The sequence below is a fragment of the Dryobates pubescens genome, chromosome 28 (genome assembly GCF_014839835.1).
Source record: "Dryobates pubescens isolate bDryPub1 chromosome 28, bDryPub1.pri, whole genome shotgun sequence".
NCBI lineage: Eukaryota > Metazoa > Chordata > Aves > Piciformes > Picidae > Dryobates > Dryobates pubescens.
The window spans coordinates 13239823-13262722 of record NC_071639.1 but is presented as its reverse complement, the minus strand read 5'-3'; the positions used below and the strand labels follow the sequence as shown (position 1 = coordinate 13262722).

General features: G+C 42.7%; 1 protein-coding gene across 4 annotated transcripts in view; it reads left to right on the top strand.

The window, feature by feature from the left end:
- Nucleotides 1-15455, top strand: part of GRIK2 (glutamate ionotropic receptor kainate type subunit 2) — a 202222-nt gene extending 186767 nt beyond the window's left edge. For 3 of the 4 annotated variants that reach the window (XM_054174076.1, XM_054174075.1, XM_054174077.1), the window contains one exon: nucleotides 7067-7441. In XM_054174076.1, the coding sequence (XP_054030051.1) occupies nucleotides 7067-7408 (342 nt within the window). In that variant the 3' untranslated portion in view covers nucleotides 7409-7441. Of the gene's footprint in view, nucleotides 1-7066; nucleotides 7442-14433 lie in introns of those variants that run through there. The other variant, XM_009898109.2, reaches the window with a different exon arrangement.
- Nucleotides 15456-22900: the final 7445 nt, after the last annotated feature.

Below are 22900 nucleotides of genomic sequence, written 5' to 3'. Positions count from 1 at the left end.
GGGTGTGAATCCATAGCTTATGTGACAATCACAGCAGGTTGGAAGGTGTTTGATGAGCAAACAGAAACTTCTTAACTTGCCTCTCTAAGCCCTGAGTTTTCATGGTGGGTTTGGTGGGGGTTTTGTTGGTTGGATTGGGGGTTTGAGGATTGGGTTGTGGTTTTTTGTGGGGGTTTGTTTTGTTTGGGGGTGTTTTGTGTGCTTGAGGGTTTGTGTGTGTGTGTGTATTTGTTGTTTTGGTTTTGGTGGGAGTTTTTGTTTGGTTTTGTTTGTCTTTGTTTTTCCTCGGCTGGTTGGTTTGGGTCTTGCTTTTTTGGTTGGTTGGTTTAGTTAGTTGGTTTGGTTGTTTTTTTTGTGGGGGTTGTTTCTTTATTTGCCCTTTTTTGGTTTTTAATTTCTGTTTCTTACTGATGGTAGATATAGCAATGGCTGGAGGTATCTGACCTTTCATCAGTACTTGCACCTGAAAGAGCAAGGCCTCATCATCAGTTATTGAGATCTTGAGTTAGGAGTGAGGCAGTGGAAAGAATCAGACCTCCCTCTCCTTTCTTTCCTTCTAGCTGGCAATCTCTTACCTTCCCTCCCTTCCCCTCTACACCGATGTACCCTGATGGCAGGAGACCACTAAAATCTCAGTAGAACTTTACTTATGAAATGAATTTAACAGGAATATGATGCCAGCATCCCTACACATGGCCTGTCCCACTCTTTTCCCAGCACAGACCTTCAGTGAATGCCTTCTGCCATCCTCTCCAAATGGAGCAGATCCCCTTTGCCTAGGAGAGGGAGTAGCAGCAGCCAAAGGGGAGAGAAGCAGTACTGTCATATTTCTCCAGGCTTTGTATTTCCTCTGCTGGGATGAGTGAGCCATGCAAGTAATGCTGCCTTGACCATCCCACCAGGAGTGAAGAGGCACCTATTTTTGATGACCTAGTTTCATCCCTTGAGTATCTTCTGGCTTTTGCATGATGCTTGTCAGCATTTGGAAACAGGGAGGATCAAAGGTCGTATTAACAACCAAGGAAACAAAGGGGATCAGAGGCATGGAGGATCCTGGGGTATAAATGAGTACATAAATGTGTCTGCTTTTAATGGGGAGGCACTGCACAATTCAAGTGGATCATCCAGATACGTTTTTACAGCATTTTTGGTGTCACCCTGCTCCTCTAGTACACGCAGAGAGACGTTGGCTGGTGTGAACCTAGGTGGGGGAGAGAATCTTGAACTCCTTTGAGCAGAACTGTGTTATTTTGTAAAAAACCTGTTACATCTTGTCACCAGAGTAGTGCAGAGCATCCATGTGCCTGATGTGCGCAGGAATCCAAAGCAAACACGTGACACTAGCCCTAGTCTTTCTGTGAAACAGATGAATTCATGCCACCACAACACTTCCCAGACGCTTTCCTGTTACTGACACCTTGCAAAAGCAAAGCTAAGCCTGGATGTTATCACAGTTAGAACACCACTGACACTTCCTATGGCTAGTTTGAAAAATGGGTGTCCCAATTTACTGAGTGTTTTCTAGAAGAGCCAGGTCTGATGGCTGTGAAGACAATAACACATCAGTTGATTCTGCTATCATTTACAGCCTTTCAAAATTCATTAAGTCACCAGCAGGTCAGAACTAGGTCCCCTTGTGAAAAAACAGCAGATAATAAATTTTGTTACTTTTTGAACTGTTAAGTACTTCAAGTCATATGAAATGAGACCCACACCAGCCTGCTTTAACTGGTTCCCGGGGGGAGATCTGGTCATGGACTTGCTGTCATGCAAACTGCGGGATTGAATCTTGGAGTCCACTGAAACACACCAACAAAGCATTTCAGGAGTTAAGGGATCAAATCAGTTGAAGAAGCCTCTCTGAAACAGTTATTTCTTTATAATTGATTATAACAGCAACAGCTAAATTGATCCTGGGATGCAATTTACATATATTTCCCAACAAAGACAAAAATCAATTGAACTTTCCGTGGTAAATAATTCACTGCTCAGCCACACAACTGAGCTGAGAAAGATCAGTCTGGGTAGTTTATGACATGAGGAGCAGTGACTGAGCAGCTAGCAAGACTGGACTCAGAAACTCCCTCAACAGCTCTCTGTGCTGCCACTGTTAAATACAAAGCAGGATTTTCTACTTACAGCTGCAGAATCTGTCGAACAAGAAATGCTGAATGCTGAACTGTGACCTGTGCATGAGGCTCTCTTTGAAGATGGCACAAACTGAACTGGTTGACTTTTTGCCCCCAAATAAATTATGTACAAAAATTTCAAACACCTTCTGCAACATGCACAACCCGTGTTTGGGTGTTGATAATGGAGGGATACCGGGAAGAGAAGTTTCTGATCCTAGCTGGCTCCAAAATCCACGCAGTTATACTGAGCCACAGAGGCTTGAGGTTGTGGGAATGCTTGATCTTAAGCTTCCTAGAAATTAAGTGTGGTTTTGCTGTGATTGCAAATAATTCTGAATTTGCTGTCTGCCTCAAGCACACATTTGAGTGGTGTGATAACCTGGGGTGTATTTTGAGCTAAATCGCCCCTCTGGTCCTGCCTAACACCTAACGGCACTGATTTTTTTTCTCGGAGGAAGTGTTGGGAATGACAACCGTTGCCCTTGTCTGTGGCAGGATTTCAACATCCCACTTGGCAAGGCAGGAGGAGATGGCAGGCTGGAGGCTGCCCTGCACTCCCGCAGAGTAACCACAAGATGGCGCTTTCCAATTTCGCAGAGGGAAATTACACTGTGGGTTTGGCACAGAATTTACATCGCAAAGCTCACCCAGGCTTTGCTTTTAAGGCGCAGCCTTTCTACAAAGTCCTGAAGGCCTCTGTTCTTTCCTGTTGTTTATGATACGAACATCTCCTTCCGTCATCTGCTTGGGAACGCGTTATCAAGCAGACCTTTATTTTATCCAGCCGATCCTGACAATAAATGCTCAGTCATTTGCATTTTATAATTGCTTTTGCTGCTGGATGACCTGCTCCCTGGTTTTAACAGGCACTCAGAGGGCAGTGAATAAGCAATGTCAGAAACAGAAGCCATTTAAAACAATTACTATATCCTTAGGTGTTTTGCTTTGCTCTTTATTGATGTGCTTTCACCTCGGATGGCGTTGTGTCCATTTCATACATTTAGTGTTGCACAGCTCACATTATTACCATAAAGACCAGGGAAAACATTGACCTTGAAGACCATTACTGTTTGTTATTATGGTGATGATTCTCAGTCTGAGAATCTATCCACCTGTCCTCTGGGGTGTTTTTGGGTCTTGTCTTTGTTGTTTGGGGTTTTGTGTGGTGTTGGTTGGGTTGGGAGGTTTTTGTTGTGCATATTTTTGGGGTTGTGCTTTGTGGGTGTCGGTTGGTTCGTTTTGGTGGATTGTTGGTTGGTTTGGTTTCGTTGTGGTTTGTGCTGTGTGGGGTTGGTTTGTTTGTTTGATGGTTTGGGTGGTGTTCATTTGTTTTGTTGGGTTTGTTTATTTGTTTGTTTATTTTTAAATTCAAAAGGCCTCCTCTGAGATGATTTCCATTCTGGTACCACCTTCACACAGTGAGTAGATGCTACTCTAAGTATCAATGATGCTGTAGAAACTACGTGAGCAATTCTAGCAACCTTAGAGTGAAATTCAGATTCTTGCTGAAGGCAGCATCAAGAACATACAGAACACTGCTCATGGTCAGCCTGGCAGATGGTTGTCCTTTTACCTACCCCAGTCATGGTTTGTTTGGAGAAGGTGGCATTGACTTGAAATGTTATCTTGAAACTTGGTTTTATTACTGTAGTGATCCACACCCTCCCCAAGAGGAAAGGAGGGGGAAAAGGCTGCCGTGCAGTAGCCACAGAGAGTTGACACCAGGTCCTGGCTGTGCTTGTCTCAAATATGGTTGAACCATTCCTGATTTGTTTACATGAAGTTAATGTCGTTGCTAACATGAGTTTATTTGCCAAGGTCATTCTGCAATCTGTTTACAGCAGGGTAAATTTAATTCATTATGTCTTAAGATGCTTCCTTTTTCAAATTGAGGTCAGCAAAGTGCATTTTTGTAACGTTTCCTGTGTGGAATGGTCTCCCAGGAAGAAGTGAATCAGTAAATTGACTGCATCAGTGCATACTGTGGGTGTTTCTTTAGCAAGAGGGTGTGTAGAAAGTCAGCATTTCCATCTTTGTTTCAATTGTTATCTTAACACCAGCACCAAACAAAAGTGCCACAATAATTTCATATGAGAAATGAAAATATTCTTAGGGGCTTTTCTTATTTTACCAGGAGATTTGCATTTTGGATTCATTTATTTTTTGCTCTCCAAACTCTTACTGAATTAGTGTTTGTTAAAGCCTTTCTCATTACTTCCTCAAAAATGCAGTTTGGTCACAGAGCTCAGAGAATATTCCTAACAGTTTGCTATCAAAAGCCTTTGATATTTGGGACAGTGATTTAGAGTAACGTTGGAACAACCCCAGAGCAAATCCCAGCTTGGTGATTTTCCTTTTTCCTTTCCAGGGGGAGACAAGTTCAAAAGATTTGTGAAACTGAGAAGCCTGCCCCTCAGGCTGCAATAAACAAAAGCATGTGGGCATTCTTGGTAAATCAGAGTAAGGGATTGGGGAGTTTTTACCCCAAACAGCATTTACCCAGCCAGTGATGTGGCCTGCGTTGCCATGTCACGGTTTGTAGTGGAGTCACCTCCGAGTTTTTTAACGCTGGTTGGGAAAAGCAGCAGCAGCTCAGAAAGGGAAATGTTTTTCCCAACTGTAGGATGTTGTGTTCTGCAGATATGCAGTTGGAGAACTGGGAACTTCCACCATCCTGTACTCCCTTGTGCACTGTATGTGGATGTATAGACTTGTATGGCTAATCTGTGTGTGTGTCAGTGTACAGACTACTTAAAGCTGAGGTATTAACTACAATTAAATGTCCTCTTGGAAACCACTTAAGCACATAGTAGAGGATATTTTCTAGTGGAATGGACTGTTAACAAAAAAAAAAACACCCAAAAACCAACAAAACAAAAACCCCCAGAACCAAAAAATCAAACTCATAACCCCCCCACCTTTCACAGAATAAACCAAACCAAACCAAACCAAACCAAAAAGACAAGCAGATCCATGAAAAGATACAAGTGAAGAGAGTGGGGGGAAAGCCACTTGACTGACTGTAGCATTTTAAAAACCCTTTGCAAACAATAAAACGTTACAAACAAGCTCTCTATTTTGATTTCTGATTACAACTCAGCCCACACCTGTTTGGTGAGGAAGATTGCTTCTGAGGTACCTTTAGTGCCTGAGTTTGTATCAGTCAAGAAGCAAAGACCAGAGAGTCCCGGAGGGGGTGTACAGGTGATCGTTGCACAAGGGCAAATGTAGGAATGTCCTGCAGGGGCCTCACTGTTGCTCCCTAGATACTCAGTTGAAGGTCAGGGCTTCATCTACAGGTCTGAGTTATGGAATATTTTGTCTGACATGAATTTCAAGCTGTATAAAAACCTTTTTGGCTACTCCTATATGCTGTTTATTTTATAGCAAGTATAGTTCACTGTCACTCATCAGTAGAAAGAACAAACATTCACATCATAAAATCATTGGCTCCTGAAAAATGTATTTCTTTGTTCTCAGGGGAACAAAATATCAGGTTATAGAACAAGCCTCTCTCTCTTATAAGTTTTCATTGTCTTCCCCTAAATATTGCTCGGGCAAGTCTTGTGTTTTAATACATTTTAATACATAAATATGAGTCTTGGCAGTTTGAATTCATCAGCTATGCTATAGCCAAGGGTAGTAACACACAGAGGTTATTTCATCTGATTTGGTTTACTTTGGGTTTTATGTTAGCCAGCAATGTAACAAGAAGCACTTCCAGCTGCCTCTCAGGACATATCCTAGACTGCAAGAGGAAATCATGGAATCCCAGAGAAACAGACACTGCTTTGCTGTCCTGCAGTGCAATCTGACTATACTAGGTGGTGTTTCCAAAACAGCAGAAACCATTGGCAATTAATACTCAGAGTCTCTCTCTGTTCAATATGATTTGAGGCCATGCCAAATCTTGTCTTACACTTATATTACCACACTGAACTATAAAGCCAGCAGACATTTTTACAGTGACTAATGTACAGTAGACTTAAGCTCAGCAAGCTGTTAAGAAAGCTGTTTAGCTACAGCTGAACTCAGGTAAGGCAGGTTGCATTTATTTTCTGAGCTGCCTCTGTAAGATGGACTGTTTTCAAATGAAGCTCTGTGATGTTCTAGACACTATTTTAATCCAAATGAATTCATACTCCAAAGGATTGATTACATACCTTCATCATTTCCTTTCATCATGCCTGAAGATCAACAAACCTGACCTTCCTTGGATGAGCAGTGAATGAATTTAGATCTAGGATCAAAAAAAGCTTTAACAGATGAGTGAGTTCTCACAGCCAGTGGCTGAGAGTGCAAGATTTCAGGTGACTGATTTCAGTGCAGTCAGGTTCCCCTCTGCTGAAATGCAGAGCAAGACTCTGCACAGCTGTGCCCACTTCATGCAGAACCATTAAAATGCTGCACTGGATGTAGTTCTGAATAGGATGGGCAGCACCACAGAGCCTGTTATTTATTTGCTCAGCAGTAGCTAGGAATTGCTCTCAGCACTCACTAAACGCCCGCCAGTCATTTGTAGCCATTGTCCAGGGACACTGGGCAGCAGTAATTTGTTCTGGAAGAAGACCTGGGCTGGTGTGACAGGCTTCACACAGGCAGAAATGATTGCCACTGTCTGAAAACCCAAGTGACAAGTCTCACCATGGATCCAGTTGAAATCCCAGAATTTAGAAACCTGGAGCAAGCTGAGGCTGGAAGCCTCTTGCACAAGATGTGGAATTGAATAATAAGATTGGATTTTATCTCCCGAATGCTTCTCTTCACTTACCCAACATAGCTCTTATCTCCTTGGGATTAAGCTGTCACTGTGTTTCAGCCAGCTACTGGAAGTGCAAAATGCCTGCACCTTCCTGGGCTGACAAGAGAGTAGGACTGAGTATCATCTGCCTGCTGATGACACCACAGCCCAAATTATTTCGTTATCTCCTCAGTGGCCTCATATACATGTTGAGAGGAGAGATGACAGGATGAAACCTTGTGGAGTCCTACATGAGAGAGAGCCCTCAGGGCTGATGAGCAATTGCCCTATGCCATCCTCTGGGATTTCTCTGAGAGGAAAGAGTGGAACCACACAAGTGCAATCTCATCTGCCCCAGCCTAGGTCCACAGGTGAGTCAGAAAAAATGTCATGGTCAGTGCAATGGCCAGAAAAGGCTGCTGGCAGAGCTGAAGAAAGCCACCTTGGAAATAGCTTTTTGCATGGACAGGGGCTCCCCATCAGCCACCAGGACAGTGTAGCTGACAGGATGCACTCAGACTGGAAACCAGGTTAAGTAGTTTCAGAAGACTTGAAATGGACTCAGAGTTACTTTAGTAGAAGTCTCAGTCATTTTGTTTTGTCAGGAAATAACTTTCAGAACTTGAGAGTGACTGAACTGGGGTTGCTTTTTGGACACCAATTGATAATTTATTTAAGGCAAGCTGGAATCTCACTGTCCCGTGGGGAAACACTAACAATATATGCTAGAAGTGACCTGCAGCGAGGTTCCGTGTGTCAGCTAAGTTCATGGCACAACTCTCAAACTCAGTGAGCACCTCAGCTCGAGGAAGATTACTCAGTGTTGTTTTGTTATGAGGAAGGGTCAGTCCCTTCAGGTTCTTGTTAATCCTCTCCATCAACCAGCTAGAAAAGCTCTTGCAACCATCAGCATTTAATTCAGTTACAGGGTGAAACATCTCATCCTTCACCAAGCTGCCTGGAACAACTCTACTGGTCTTGGTAGATATTGTGGTGGAAGCAAAGTTTAATTTATGAAACTGAAATACTCATTTTACCTGTGATTGTTGTCTTTATTTGAGTAGCACATGAAATCTCCCACGCCTTGTGTCCTGAACATAACTTCCTGCAGCGGCTGCTGGTCCTACTTCTGCCAAACAAGCAGCACGTGCTTGACCTGGGATGGATGATGTGTTGGTGATGTGCTCAGCTAATTGATGTGAACTTAATCTGCAGTGTAGTTGTGCATTCTACTTGCTATGGATTGCAAATGTGCTGCAGCAGAGAAGCCTGCTGCTGGACCCATGCTGTGTATCTATAGGTCTCTGTGTATGTACAGATGTATGTGTACAGCCTTCACTCAAGGCACGTCTGAGACTTAGGTGTGTAACTAAGCAACCCAAAGCCCTGCTCATTTGCAAGTGCACTTTTTAACGTCTCTGGAAAGGGTAATGCTTCAGCTACGATGAAACATGATTTCTTTTTTTTTTTTTCCCCTGAGGTTATTTTCATTCCATTAATTGCTCATCTCTTTGTGAGCCTAACTCAACCTCTGCTAGAACTGGTGTTTCTGTCCAGGGGGTTTGAAACTGGCAGGTTTTCCCTATAGACATGCAAAAAATCCCTGGAGGAGTAGAATATGGAAGCAGAAAGTTTTGCATTCATTCTCAGCTGGCTTGAAGAAGAATCAGAATCAGTCTGATGATGCTGAATGCTAGCACTAGAATTGATCCCTCAATGCTAGAACACAGACCCACAACGTTGCAAGGTGATGCAAGGTTGCTGCTGTTGCCTCTTTAAACAAATCAAACCAGGATTCAAATATCTTGACACAGGAGACTGGAAATGATGAACTTCTGAGTGAATCCTCTATTTTTTTTAATTGAATGTTGGCAGTCAGCTTTATATTAACTGCATCAAAGAAGGGGGAAAATATAAACCAGCTTTATATTAACTGCATCAAAGAAGGGGGAAAATATAAACCAGCGAGTGGAGGTTTTTATATTTAACACACATTGAATAATGTTCACTTAAATCAGGATAGTGAGCGTGGGGCAGGCAGGCCAGTCCTGTCTTCCCATTGCTCTTTTTAAGCTGTTAAAAGCAAAGCCTGTGGTGCTAGTCTCATAATTCTGTGTCTGATGAATGCTAATATGGTTCCTAACAACCTTTCTGAGTTTCTGTGAAGCAATACAATGAAAACAGTTCAAATATTTTCTGCCTTGCCTATTGATACACGTGTGCCAAGATTACCTTCTCTTCCCAGGCAATAAAGCCGTGCACAAGCTGTCTAAATGGGCTGTAAGCAGTGGTAAAATTGTGCAAAATGATCATCTTGATTCTGCATGGCTTGGGAGCTGTCAGCTGTGGCAAAGAATGAAAGAAGGATCAGCTACTCCTTTACCCTTAAGGAGATGAACTCTTTCAAGCTGCTTTGTATTAAAAGGCTAAGAATTACCACTCTGCTTAAATTTTTCTGGTATAGACTTGAACTCTCAGAGTTGTTATGCTTCATAGGGGCTTGCTGCAACAAAACAGTTGTGCTTAACTCCCCTATTTGTTTGGAGAGCTGTATGCCTGCCTTCAACTCCTCTGCTAGTTGATTACATCCAAGATGACTTGCGGGCAGCATTTATTGTCTGGTCATGTCTAAGAAAACAGCTTACAGTTTTGTGAGGGTTGGTGAAACATCAGTGATAACTGATGGTCTCATTCCTGCGGTGTGGAAGGTAAGTCAGAGGTAAAAAGGGTATTTTCTTTGAATTAAGTGGAGGCTCTTGTGCTACACACTGAAAGTTCTTGATTTCATGGAGGACAACGGCTTTGAAATGCAGCCTTTAAGCTCTGTAAATATTTCACTGTGTTTCCCCCTAACAGTCTGAACGGTCAATTGAATGCAGGGTTGAGAGATTGGATTATATTCTCTACAGCCATATCTGAAAATGTCCTTTATTTGTCACAAAGAGTTCCAGAGCTGCTGCTGCACTTCTTCATGGCTTTTGTTTTTTTGGTTCCAAAAGCTGTATCCTAACAGTGGAAGAACACAAAGCTTAACTCTATGGAAAATGGAGACTACATGGATTGGACTTGGAATGAGACAGGAGAAGTGCTTTTGAGTTTAAAAAGAAACCCAGCGGGAAATATTGTCAATATTTTTTGAACATGATTTTGCAGTATGAGGGAAAACTCTCTCTTGTTATTAATATATTTCTCAGAGAGAACTCAAATAGCAATGAGGCTCCAGGCTGTGAGCTTTTTGCTTAGGCTTCAATTCATCTCTTTTTTAAACCACATGAGTGAAATATGTAAACATATCATTTAGTGCTCGGGTGCCAGAGCACAGGGTCTGTGCTTTCTGGGAGCTAGTGCTGGTTGGTGCCTTTGGGTGCTTCCACATTTTAAAACAGAGAAGAATATTTGATCATTTATAATAACAGATTTTGATTGCAATAATAGAATTTGATCATCTATAATGATAGATTTTGAGTATAGTATTAGAATTTGATACTGCATAATAATAGATTGTGATTGTCATAATAGAATTTGATAATCTATCATAATAGATTGTGAGCATAGTATTAGAATTTGGTGATGTATAATAATAGATTTTGATTGCCATAATAGAATTTGATAATCTATCATAATAGATTTTGAGCATAATATTGGAATTTGTTCATTTATAATAGATTTTGATTGCAATAATAGAATTTGATAATACATAAGAAATTTTGAGTACAGTATTAGAATTTGATCATTTTTAATGGTAGGTTTTGGTTGTAATAATAGAATTTGATAATATAGAATAGATTTTGAGCATAATGGTAGAATTTGTTAATTTATAATAGTAGATTTTGGTTGCAATAATAGAACTTGATCATTTGTAATAGAATGATATAAACCCTAGCGCTTCTTTAGAGCTTGGTAAAGGAAGTAATGAAATCAGGTTTTTAACAGGGTAGATGTGTTCTGTTGAACTTAACTGGTGCAAAAGAATTGGATTACACAAAATGGGAAGAATTTTCCTGACAGCTTTTTCATCTCAAAAATTGTGTTCTCAGCTGCCTCTTTATGACTGAGTCTTGCCAACATTTCTCATTTAATGAGTTTTCAGATCCAGGTAAAACTCTCGGTGAGAATATGCTGGCGAGCTTCTTGAGCTCTTATTTTCAGGCTGTTTCACAAGGTTGGCATCAAGTGCATTTATCTTCTTACCTCTTGGCTGTTGATTGCAATTCTGTTCCTTCTGACACTACTTAAAAATTGGTACTGTTTAGTGAGTGGTGGATTGATGTGTCTTGAAAAGGATTCACTCTGGTTTGGCACTTTTGTTAGATATCCTGGGGGGGTTGTGGAAAAAGAGACAAGAGGTAATCTTGAAGGTGTTAAGTGCCCTTGCACCAATTTTTCCATTTAGAAGGACTTTGTTGCTCAGAATGTTCCAAGCAGGCCTTTGATTCGAGCAGGAGGTGGATAATGGCTGGAGAGTGGCAGCATTGCCTTCTTAATGGGCTCCCAGTCAAATTCCTGAGTTATGTGCTGTGTTCCCCACACAGTGAAAATGCCAAGCTCTGCAAGCCTTGGCAATTTAGCCTCCAAGCCCTTAGGGAATACTAAATGAAATCTTGCCCTTTTGAAAGATTTCAGGGTTAATTTCAGATTCATAACACTTCATAACTTCAGTTCTGATGTTAAGCAGCAGCACTTCCTTATAAAAAGAGAGTCTAAGAGAATGGAATATTTTCTTTCAGAGTAGAGCTAGTTAAGAGGGAGGTACAGTTCCAGCTTTCTGCACAGTGCTAAGCAAAGACATCTCATGTATGACTGCTCTGACATATTACAGCTCTGACATATTACAGGTTCAGACTGCTCAATTAGGAGTTTTAGCCAAAAGTTTCATCTTGGCTGTCCACAGACTGCAACAGACCATTTTAAAGGGTGGTAATGATCATCCATTGCAGAATCCAAGCCAGGCAGAAACTAGGAATTTTATCCTGAACTTTGGCCTCTGAAGGACTTGACTCTGCCCCAGAGAGAGAGAGCGAGCTTCATTTCCCTTGGATTCACAGCCTAAACTTTTCTGAGTTGTAGGTGGCAAAACCCTTTCTATCATAAGCTAGGTAGGTGTCATTGCTTTATTTCAAACTCAGCAGGAGAAAGAAGTATTTGAAAGGAGGAGTATCATAGCCAGAGTAAAAATTTCCCTTCCTTCCCACCTGCCTATTCCCTTATTCATGTAAAGTGTTAGGGAGGAGGGCATTTGCTCAGGATTTGGGGGGATTCAGGTTCAGTTCTAACCCATGACTGAGGCAACTCATGTTTGCACTCTTGCAGTGAACAAAATATTGCATAAAGGTGCAGTTCCTCTGCAACTCTGTGCTCCACTCCCTGCTCTACAGAGCAGTCCAAGTTCTCCCTCTCTCCCCTCCTCTGGCTCTGCCTCTGTTAACTGCTTCCAGACAGAGTGGAACAGGACCACCAGGTGGAAAGTGCAAGTGCTTTGACCTTGGGAGTCTGATGCCTGTAGGTTATTCTCCTTTGCTTAAACCTCCTCCAGCAGCAGCTTCTGTTGAATTGATACTGTTAAGTGTGTCTCACTTTCAGCTCTAACGCCCCAGCTGATGACTGGCAGCACAAAGGTTGCCATGACTTCCAGGTGTCCTTCTTTAGCAGTTGCCACTTTTTCTTTTTGAAGACCTTGATTTGTTAGGTCCTTTCATCTGGACTGATGACCTTACCCATGGAGAACTCAAGTGTCAATGCTGCTGGCACCCAGGGCTAAAGCCAAGCACCAAAATGTTTAGCAGCATTTCTTCTGACTTATTAAGTGACAAACCTGTGAAGCTTAATATGGAAAATTGAGCTCAGAGTGCCCTCAGATCCAGAGGCTGGAAGCTGAATGCAGAGTTTGATAAACATAGTTTCAGCTTAGGTTCCCAACAGACTAGGTGTGATGGGGTGCTTAAAAGATTTTCTGGGTGGAATCTCCAAACTCCAGGTTTGTATGAAAAATGGAGGTGTAACCATCTACAAAAGGACAAAAAGCAGAGTTCTTGATTTGGGGCACAAAGTAGACAATAAGGTATTGACTGATGACCTACCACTAATCAAACCAACCCACCAATGCAAGAAATATTTACAGCAATTCTAGGGACTCTGCCTTTCCTTTTCCTCTTTCCCCTTTTAGTTTCCTTATCCTTTTCCCCCCGTCCCTTCTCCTCCCCCCTGCCTTCTTTCTTGCTTCTTCTCCTTCCCTCCTTGTTCCCTATCACTTTTTTTGACTCTTTCCTGTGATCAAAGTGGTTAATTCACAGCTCCCAAATCTGAGACTCCTCTTCCACACTTCATTCATACTCCAGTTCTCACACTGAGCAGAGGCTGATTGCTCAGCACATAATTGACAGAGGAGATTTTAGTCAAACCAAAAGGAAAAGGGAGATTTAATTTGACTTTAAATTTTATTTTTTTTTATACTTTTTTTCCCCACTGTAAAATGGGAAAAGGGCTCTGGGGATCTAGTTCTTGATGAAAACATGTTTAAGAAAGTGTTTGGTTTTTTCCCTGGGAATATACCCTTCATAAAGCTCAACAAAATGAGATCTTTTCTCCACAAATGGCAATTGATAGTGGAAGTGTTTAGATACAAGAAGGGATTAAAAATAATGGAGTAAAGATGAATTTTCAGCCATGGGTCTGCACTGAGGTGGCATTTAAACATAGTTTAGGCAAACTTCCTGTCTGTGCTGAGGAGCAGCAATTGAAATCATATAGCAATGAAATTGTTATTCTGAAGTATGGAGGAGGAGATTGTGTTGAATACCTCATACAAAGGTTACATTCAGGTAACATCTTCTAAAGCTACCTAATTTGAGCAGAACATCTGCTGGAAATGTTTTTATGTATCATATCCAGCCCTAGTCAGTAGCTGCCAGACAAATAATCATAGAGTCAGGGTGATTTATTGTATATTTTTTTTTCACTGAGTCATCACAGCTCAAGAAGTCATTTTAATTATGTGATGCATATTTAAAAGGCAACAGTTTATTAGGAGCTCTAGGCTGAGGCAAAGCAAACGAGAAGAGGAGGCTCAGGGGAGACCTCATTGCTGTGTGCAACTACCTGAAGGCAGGCTGTAGCCAGGAGGGGGTTGGTCTCTTCTCCCAGGCAGCCAGCACCAGAACAAGAGGACATAGTCTCAAACTGTGCCAGGGGAAGTTTAGGCTGGAGGTGAGGAGAAAATTCTTCACAGAGAGAGCTGTTGGCCATTGGAATGTGCTGCCCAGGGAGGTGGTGGAGTCACCATCCCTGGAGGTGTTCAAGAGGGGACTGGACGTGGCACTTGGTGCCATGGTTTAGTAGACATGAGGTCTTGGGTGACAGGTTGGACTTGATGAGCTCTGAGGTCTTTTCCAACCTTATTGATTCTATGATTCCAGGCCTGACGAGGCTGTGCCAACAGAGTGAATCTGCTTCAAGACATTGCAGCTAGACATTTCTTACCCATCTTTTGTTTTGTTTCTTTCTTTCTTTCTTTTTTATTTTTCTTTTCCTTTCCTTCCCTTTTTCCTCTATTTCCCTCTGTAGAGGTCCTTCTGTAGTGCCATGGTAGAGGAGTTAAGGATGTCTCTGAAGTGTCAGCGCCGATTAAAACACAAGCCCCAGGCCCCAGTTATCGTGAAGACAGAAGAGGTCATCAACATGCACACGTTTAACGACAGAAGGTTGCCAGGTAAAGAAACCATGGCATAGAGCTGGGACACCAAATACCCCAAGCACAAACTGTCGTCTTTTTGGGTTTTTTTTTTTTGTTTGGTTCTCTTTTTTTTTGGTTTGATTTTTTCTTCTTTTTTTTTTCCAAACAACCTTGCGAGAATGTTTCCTGTGGAAATATGCAAACCTGTGCAAAATAACAAATGAGTTACCTCATGCCGCCGTGTCTATGAACTAGAGACTCCGTGATCTCAGCAGCTGCAATGGCCAGACTCGAATCACAAGCATCATGGATCAACCAAGTTCTGCGGGGTTACCACTGTCTGTCATGGGTTTCCAACCATTCTTGAATGAATGAATGAATGTTTTTGGGTTCCCCCCCCTCCCCTCCCCCCTTCCTCTGAGTTTTGTGGCTGGTTGCAAATGCCGTTCTCAGTGAGAAATGACAGGTTCCCCTTCAAGCTCAGCGGTCGCCAGGGGCTGGAGAAGAAATGTCCGAGGTGATACTTGGCGTGGAAGGAGTCTAGTAAGAGTAATCTCTCAGAACTCTAGTGCAAGGAGAAGCCATGTGTTCTGCTGAACTTCCCAGCACAGAAGGGTTGGGAACTGCTGTCAGACTGGAACTGTCATCTGGACAGGAAATGCCAGCTTCCTGGGTGGGAGGAAGGTTCCAGTGGAGAAACGTCAATCCCCACGACTGGAAGGACGAAAACCCGAGGACGCTCACCTGCTTTTTGGACTGTCTGTGTCACTGAACTTAGTAAATAATAATTTTTTAAAACAAATAAATAAATTAATAAATAAATCAGCTACCTAAATTCACCTGGGCTGGAACTTTGATCTGAAACAACAAAAACAAACCCAACAAAACAAAAATCCCTAATTTTGACCCAATTTTCAGACGAATGAAAGTTTCCTTAGACCAAAGGAACGTATCTTGAAAACCTTGAGATGTAAGCAATTGCTTTTTTCAATTTTCATTGTGAAAAGAGGCTTTGGGGTGGGGGCGGTGGGGAGCAGAGTACTTCACACATAGAGGGCTTGCATTTTACCCTGAAGGGGTTTTCAAACCCCTTTGTTCCTGCTACTAATTGACCTGGATGGAGCCTGTGCAATTCTCACTATAATGCTGGGAGTGGGATGGGGTCACCTAAACCAAGAAGTGAATGTGGAGATCTCGGAGGAGGACTTCATTTTTCCATACAGTCACAGTATTAAATCAACAGAATCCTTCAGCAGTTTGGGGGTTTAGTTTCTGGGGTTGGTTGGTTGGTTGTTTTTTTTTTTCAGATTTAAGAAAAAAAATTAAAAATGAGAAAAAAAAAAAAAAGAAAGAAAAGAAAAGAAACAAAACACAAAAACAAACCAAACAACAACAACAGGTTCAGGTTTCTTTGTGGAAATGCAAGATTTCTATGAAAATAGTTTTTTGTATGGAAATTTTTGTAATACTTTTTATCAATAAGAACAAGAAACATGTCTTTCTGTCCCGGGGGTGTGATGCCAAGCATGGATGGTAGTGCGTGTGCACCACCAACGTTTGGTGAAGACTATTTTTATCAAGAAAAGAAAAGAAAGAAAAAAAAAAAAAAGAGGAAGCTTAGAAGAGACATATTTTCAACTTTAGATAATAGAAAAATGATTTAAAAATGATAAAAAAAAAAAAATATTAAATGTAAGGTGCACTACCACCACTGCTTACCGTGCTACACCCTTGGGTTTTCCGCCAGGCTGCTGCCATTCTGTCATGATCGATTGTGTGTAAATGGTAAAAGACACAGACCTCTTGACCACGTTGTGATGCCAGTTCAAGTGCACTCAGTTTGCTGTTTGAATCCAATGCACAACATTTGAAAGGGGAGGGGGGGAAGGGGGAGGGAGGGGGAAAGAAAATAAAAGGGGAAAAAAAAAAAGGAAAGAAAGAGAGAAAGAAAGAAAGAAAGGAAAAGCATTAAAATTCTGTCAGTTTTAGTTGTTTTGGTTTTATTGCTGTGTGATCTGAGCAATGTGTGTACGGTACTTTGTGTCAGTACTGGTCCTTAGCCTCGGCTGAGTGCCCTGTCCTGCAGAGTCTTGCCACTGAACCTGTGGCCAGAGAGCTTGGTGGGGGTTCTGGGAGAAGCAAGTGCAGCACGTCGTGGGAAGGTTTTGCAGGATCTGTTTCTTGGCTGCTTCAAAGCTGATTTTATGTCCTACCTGTCGTGAGCTCCTGGACATAACATTTGGAAACACTGCCCTAGAGGTGCCAAATCTTGCACCTCTACCTACTGTAAATTTATTTGTATCTCAACCAAAATGTATAGGAGGGGCTGTGGAGGAATGGTTCTGTCAACCAGAAAGAACAAAGCTTATGGAGATCGTCTTGATATGGAAAAGGATTCATCTGACTCATTTAAAAAAACCAAACCCTTTTGCATTGTCTGAGCTAATCCATCCTTGGTGAGTAAGGAGATGGTTTGTTTGCTGGAGCTTAATTCAATCTTATGATCATCTTCCTGGCACGGGAGTATGTAATTCAAACTGCAGAAATTCTGTCATCAAATCCGGGGGGCGAAGGGGGAGGTTTGTGTCTACTACCCAGTTCTCATCAATCCTCATAGGACCTGAGCTGGCCATTTCCATTGTAAACAGGGACTGAGAAAACAAATTCTCTGATGTACGTGAGAGTTTCATCCCCATTGATGTGGTAACCAAGAACAGGTTATCTTTGGCTGGAGTGTGAACAAGAGTAAAAACCCCTTCAGCAAAGAGTCTGAACATGAGTATCCTTACACAATACATATTTAAGTTAATCCTGGAAAGTACAAAGGGGAAGAAAGCAACTGTCATGCAAGATGATGAAAACTCCTCATTATGATGGTTTGGAATGGAAAAAGAAACAAACAAACAAAAAAGATTTGGCTATTGCATTTGATTGATGATTTACAATAAAATTTGTAAAATCATGTAATAAAATTCTGTATTATATTCAAAGAAACCTTTCTTTTCTCCATTAAGGGTGTTGAAATGAGCACTGTTCCATCCTCACCTTGATGCACACAACTAATTCTTGTTAAGGGCCTGGAAAATAAATCTTCTGGAGAGCGACTGAAGGAGCTGGGGCTGTTTAGTTTGAAGAGGAGGCTGAGGGGAGACCTCTCAGTCTCTACAACTACCTGGAAGGACGTTGCAGAGAGGCTGGTGCTGGTCTCTTCTCACAGGTGTTGGTTGTCTGCTCTCTGGGCGTGCTCAAAGCCAGGCTGGGTGAGGCCCTGAGCAGCTGAGTCTGGTTAAGAGGTGATAGAGACACCTATATTAGAGCACCTATCTGTGCTTGAAGGGAACTGGAAAATGGTGCTGGGTTGTGCCAGTTCCAGTGCAATGCAGAGCCTGGCCCTGGCAGCCCACGTTGGGCTTTGACTTGGGTGCTGGCCAGCCCTCCTGTGCACAGCTGCTTTGGGAAGGGGAAACCTACCACAGGCTTGATTTTTCAGGCAGAAAAAGACACTGAAAGCATCACCACTTGGAAGCAGAATTTCCCTGCTCTGGACCATCTAAAACATAATGCTGTGTTAAAAAGCAGCCATCAGCTATGAGTGCTTTGTTTCCTGTTTTGAGGCGTGGAATGTGGATATCTGTAAGTACAAACAATGAAGACTTTTGCAGAAAGTCCTTTACAGTGCCCCAGACTGTGTGTTGCTAAATTACTTGGAGGCACAGTTTTTCAGATCAGGTTTTATTTGGTATTGTTGTCATCTTATCTCTCCTTTTCCCTGGTACTTATTCTTCTGCCTTTATCACTGTAAGAGGGAACAGAAATGCAGCCATAGGGGTGTTTTTTTTCCCTCCAGTACAGAGCAGGTGCTTCGTTCAAAGCTTCACTGTTTTGCCTCCTAGTATTCTCCTAGCTTGAAGAATACTTCTGTGTGTTGATATGGATGAGAGAGATCTCTTCATTAAAACACATATATTTTAATTTGAGGTCACTTCCAACCTGGCAGTCAATGATTCTGTTATTAAATATCTCTGATCTATATTGTATATTTATATATATGAAACATGTATATATCAATCCATTTTTCATCAAGAAAGACAGATCTAAGCATTGTTTCTGCAAAAAGGAGGCAAACCAGCAAGAGCTTCTGCAGCAGAAACATGAAGTGGAAATCACTTTGCAGTTGGCCTCGAGTGATGGTGGGAGTGTTACTCTGTAGTTTGGTTTCTGTGCACAGAAGAAATAATTAAGCTACTGAGAGTCAGGTGTAAATTCTGGTGTTAAGTGGCTCTGCTCAGTGATATGAGGAAATCTCTGAACCACAGAATCAGCCTAACCAATTCTGCTTGCACTGTGGCTGTGTCAGACCCTGACCAAAGCTGTGTTCGCTCCACTCGGAGCTGCCTGACGTTATGACCAAGCATGAAGTTTTCCATTACGAAACTCCTGATGCTGATTCAGCTTACACCAAAGTCTGCTTTAATCCCTTATGGTCTCAAGGCTCCTGTTTCATACATCAGGCTTTGTACTAAACACAGGCTTTCTGTAATCAAGATTCAAGGACATGATCTCTTTTAATCGAAGAGTTACTGAGCATCCCCAGCTCCCAAAAGGATATCGGCTGCTTTTCAGCCCTGCTGTAGGTATCCTGGAGTAGAAAAGAGTCCTATTGCTGCTCCTTCACACAGGTCTAGATAGAGCACAGTCTACAAAACCTCTGCATTTGGGAAATGGGCTGAAGGTGGCTGCAAGGGCAAGAGGCATCTCTGCTATAGGAGCACCACAGCCTCTGCCTAGCAGCAAGTTTGGAAGGGAAGGACCTCAAGGTGTATTTAGATCTCCAGACTGTTTCTTATTACTTCCCTAGTTAGGGAACCTACAGGAACTTCACCTTGGAATGCAAACAGAGTGGAAGGCAGAGGTTAATGAGGTTACACACATCACCTACAGAGTTGATGCACAGAGAGGATTGATTAGCCTTGGGTTGCTCCCTGCCTGTCTGGCTTCTTTCCCGCTTTCTTTTAATTTTTCTTCTTATTTTTTTCCTTTTCTTTTTCCTTTTTTTTCTTTTTTTTTCCCCTCCCCCTTCCCTTTCCCTATTAATTTTTCCTTCAGACCACTCTGATTCTGCATGTTGTTGCCGTTTGCTAGCTGCACTGTGTCCTTTGCAGCTTTTCCTCCTTAGCCTGAGCTGCTTGTTCTTGCTTTCCTGTGAAGAATGTTCCATTCAGGGAATGTTTATTTGGTGCCGTGAAAAGAGATTCCCAGAGCTGCTGTGCAGGGAGGGAGTTAGAAAATGAGAGTGAAAAGAGGGATCATTGTGTCATAATCTGGTTTTGCCTTCATTTGGTTAGCTCAGTTCTGTGTAAGTATTGTCTGGGGAAGGCAGTAAGTGAGAGAAGATGCCAAGGGGGTTGCTGCAGGAGGGGTTATTATGTGATCAAAGGCCCATTAGCAGGCAGAACTGGCTTGGTGCTATTTTCATGCTTGCTCTCTAAACTCTGCCTGTTTCAGTGGCAGGGCACTCAAAGCACTGAGCTGCATCTGGTGCTTTCAGAGGAGTCTGACTCACCTACCTGCTAAAATATGCAGCCTTGTATTTTCACTCAGCTCAGCAAGGTAAGACTAGATATAAGCCCTTCTCAGAAGAACTTCAGCTGCTGAGTCCAGGGCCCTCCTAATCAGCGTTCCTGAGGAACTTTCCACCTGTGAACTGAAGAGCCTGGTGGTGGATCCAGGATTGCAGCACAGGGAGTTCTGGTTTAGCTTGGATCAGAGTAGATAACACTGCTCTCTGTGAGAAAATTACCGCAGGAAAGCAAGCTGAAAGTGCTTAAAACCTGACTGGAATGCTTTGGACAACACTTACAAGTCTGTTCTTGACCCTCATGCCTCAAATGTAAACCAGCAAAAATATCAGGAGGAGTCTTTTCCATGGGCTAAGGGGGAATAGCCATTCCATAAGTTGAGGGAGAGTAGTTTTGGGATCTTAGGAAGAAGTTCTTCAGTATAAGGGTGGTGAGACTCTGGAACAGGCTGCCCAGGGAGGCTGTGGAGGCCTCCTTCCTGGGGATGCTCAGTGCCAGGCTGGATGTGGCCTTGAGCAGCTGAGTCTGTGAAAGCTGTCCCTGCCCATGGCAGGGAGGTTGGAGGAGATGACCTCTGAGATCCCTTCCAACCTGGGCCATTCTGTGATACTCAGCTCTGCTTTTAACCTTCTGTTTCAACTGTAGACAGCCCTGTGGATGAACCCTAAGAACGAACACTTCTTTTTCTTTTGCTTTTGGCCTTTAAAGCCATAGTCTGCAAATTGTTATGAGGCCAGCATGTTGCATGTGTTTACTGTTGGCGTTTTCAAAGCACAAATCATTGCTGGCTGACCTTGTCCTTGGCACTTTTGAGTTCTCTGAATTATTTTAGGTATATTCCTTTAAAACAGGAGGGAGGGGAATCCCTGTCTTGGGCTGAGAAACTGATTTCACAGAGTCTGATAGAAGAGACTGGAGCTGTGGAACTGAATCAGCCTGCAGGCAGTTTAACAGGGAAAGCAGAGGAGATATGAGCTTGGTGAGTGCTTGAGATTATTAGAGCTTGAACAAAAAATATCCTTTAGACAATGGAAAGCCTGTCAACACTCCAGTAAATGCAAACTCTGCTGGGGAAGGTGCAAATTGAAAAGGAAATTGGCAACAATGCTTTCAAGAGTTTTGCCATTCGTTACTTATGTTGTTTACAGAACCTGGATCCCTTCTAGATCTTTTAGAGGACATCCACCAGACGTGGCATTTTTCCTCACTGCATCCTCCCTCCTGTTTTCCTTGCCTGTCATGGTCACTGGAGCCGTAGGGAAGGGAGATGTGACAGAACTGGTCTCAGTTCCAGGGTGGGATTCCAGAGAATCTGAAAGTATCGTTGGAAGAATAATTAAAAAGTCAGGGCAGGACAGCAGTTTGCTCAAAGGTTTTTATTTACCTTTGTGTGCAGCACAGAAACTCAAGTGTGTTTAGACCCTAGGTACTTGCAGGAGCCATTTTCTAATTATTCCATTTACATTCAATTATACCTTTCGTGGACTTCAGTGAAACAATTACCATAACCCAGAGAGCAGCTCCACAGAAGGCATGTTATTATCACTCACTGTTAACAGAGGCAAGCTGAGAGGACTGTGATAAAAATTACAGCAACCTGCTCTTCTGACTCTGTTTGTGGAGCTCCTGCTTAAAGGCTCTCTCATGTGAAGGTTATTTGCTGACAAAATTCCAGATCGTTGGGAAAGAAAGGGAGTAAATAGCACAGCTAATGGCTGAACTTGGGCATTCTGATAAAAATCAGACAGACACATGGAAGACAGGTGGAGAGGGTTGGGGCTGTTCAGTCTGGAGAAGAGAAGGCTCTGAGGAGACCTAATTGTGGCCTTCTGGTATCTTAAGGGGGCTGCAAGAAAGCTGGGGAGGGACTTTTTAGGGTGCCAGGGAGTGATAGGATCGGGGAGGATGGAACAAAAAACAAATTGGCAGATTGAGATTGGATGTTAGGAAGAAGTTCCTCACCATGAGGGTGGTGGGACACTGGCACAGTTTGCCCAGGGAGGTGGTGGAAGCCTCATCCCTGGAGGATTTTAGGGCCAGGCTGTGGCTGTGAGCAGCTGCTCTAGTGTGAGGTTCCCCTGCCCATGGCAGGGGGGTTGCAACTGGATGATCCTTGAGGTCCCTTCCAGCCCTGACAATTCTGTGATTCTGTGAATTAGCTGGATGGTGCTGTGAGGCAGTCTTGTGAGGAGGTCTTTCCTTGATGCCATGAACCACTCAGTGATTGCATGACTTGCACACCCCCACTGGGGCAAGGAACTGTAACACTTCAGCCTGGTTGATGATGGGTTTAAAGCTGCAGCGTGTCAAACAAGAAACAGCAAAGCTGTGACATACAATGGGAAATCCTCTTTTTTCCAATTTCCCTTCACTGTGAAATAAAGAAAAGGTGTGGAAATGAGGCAGACAGGCTACATAGCACGGAACAGAAGGAGTGTGGCCATCCAGGCTGTTCTGAGATACACCCTCTGCGAGGAGGAGTCCCAAGTGCTGATGTTTGCAGACTGCTGGCAGTGATTGTCCCATAAACCTTTATATTTAATTGCTTCTGATAATATTTGAACATTTGAAGTGTTGTACGAAGCAGTGAAAACAGTTTTGTATCTCTAGGAAAGAGTTAATGAAAAGATTTGGTCACTGGGAGCTGAATGTTTTCTCTCTCAGGATCCAGCATTTGGTCCCATGACCCAGCTGGGAGCTCTGTGTTTTACTTCAGTGCTTGCAACTCTCCAGGAGGCAGAAGGAGGAGGTAAACACTTTGTATTTTAACTCTTGCTGC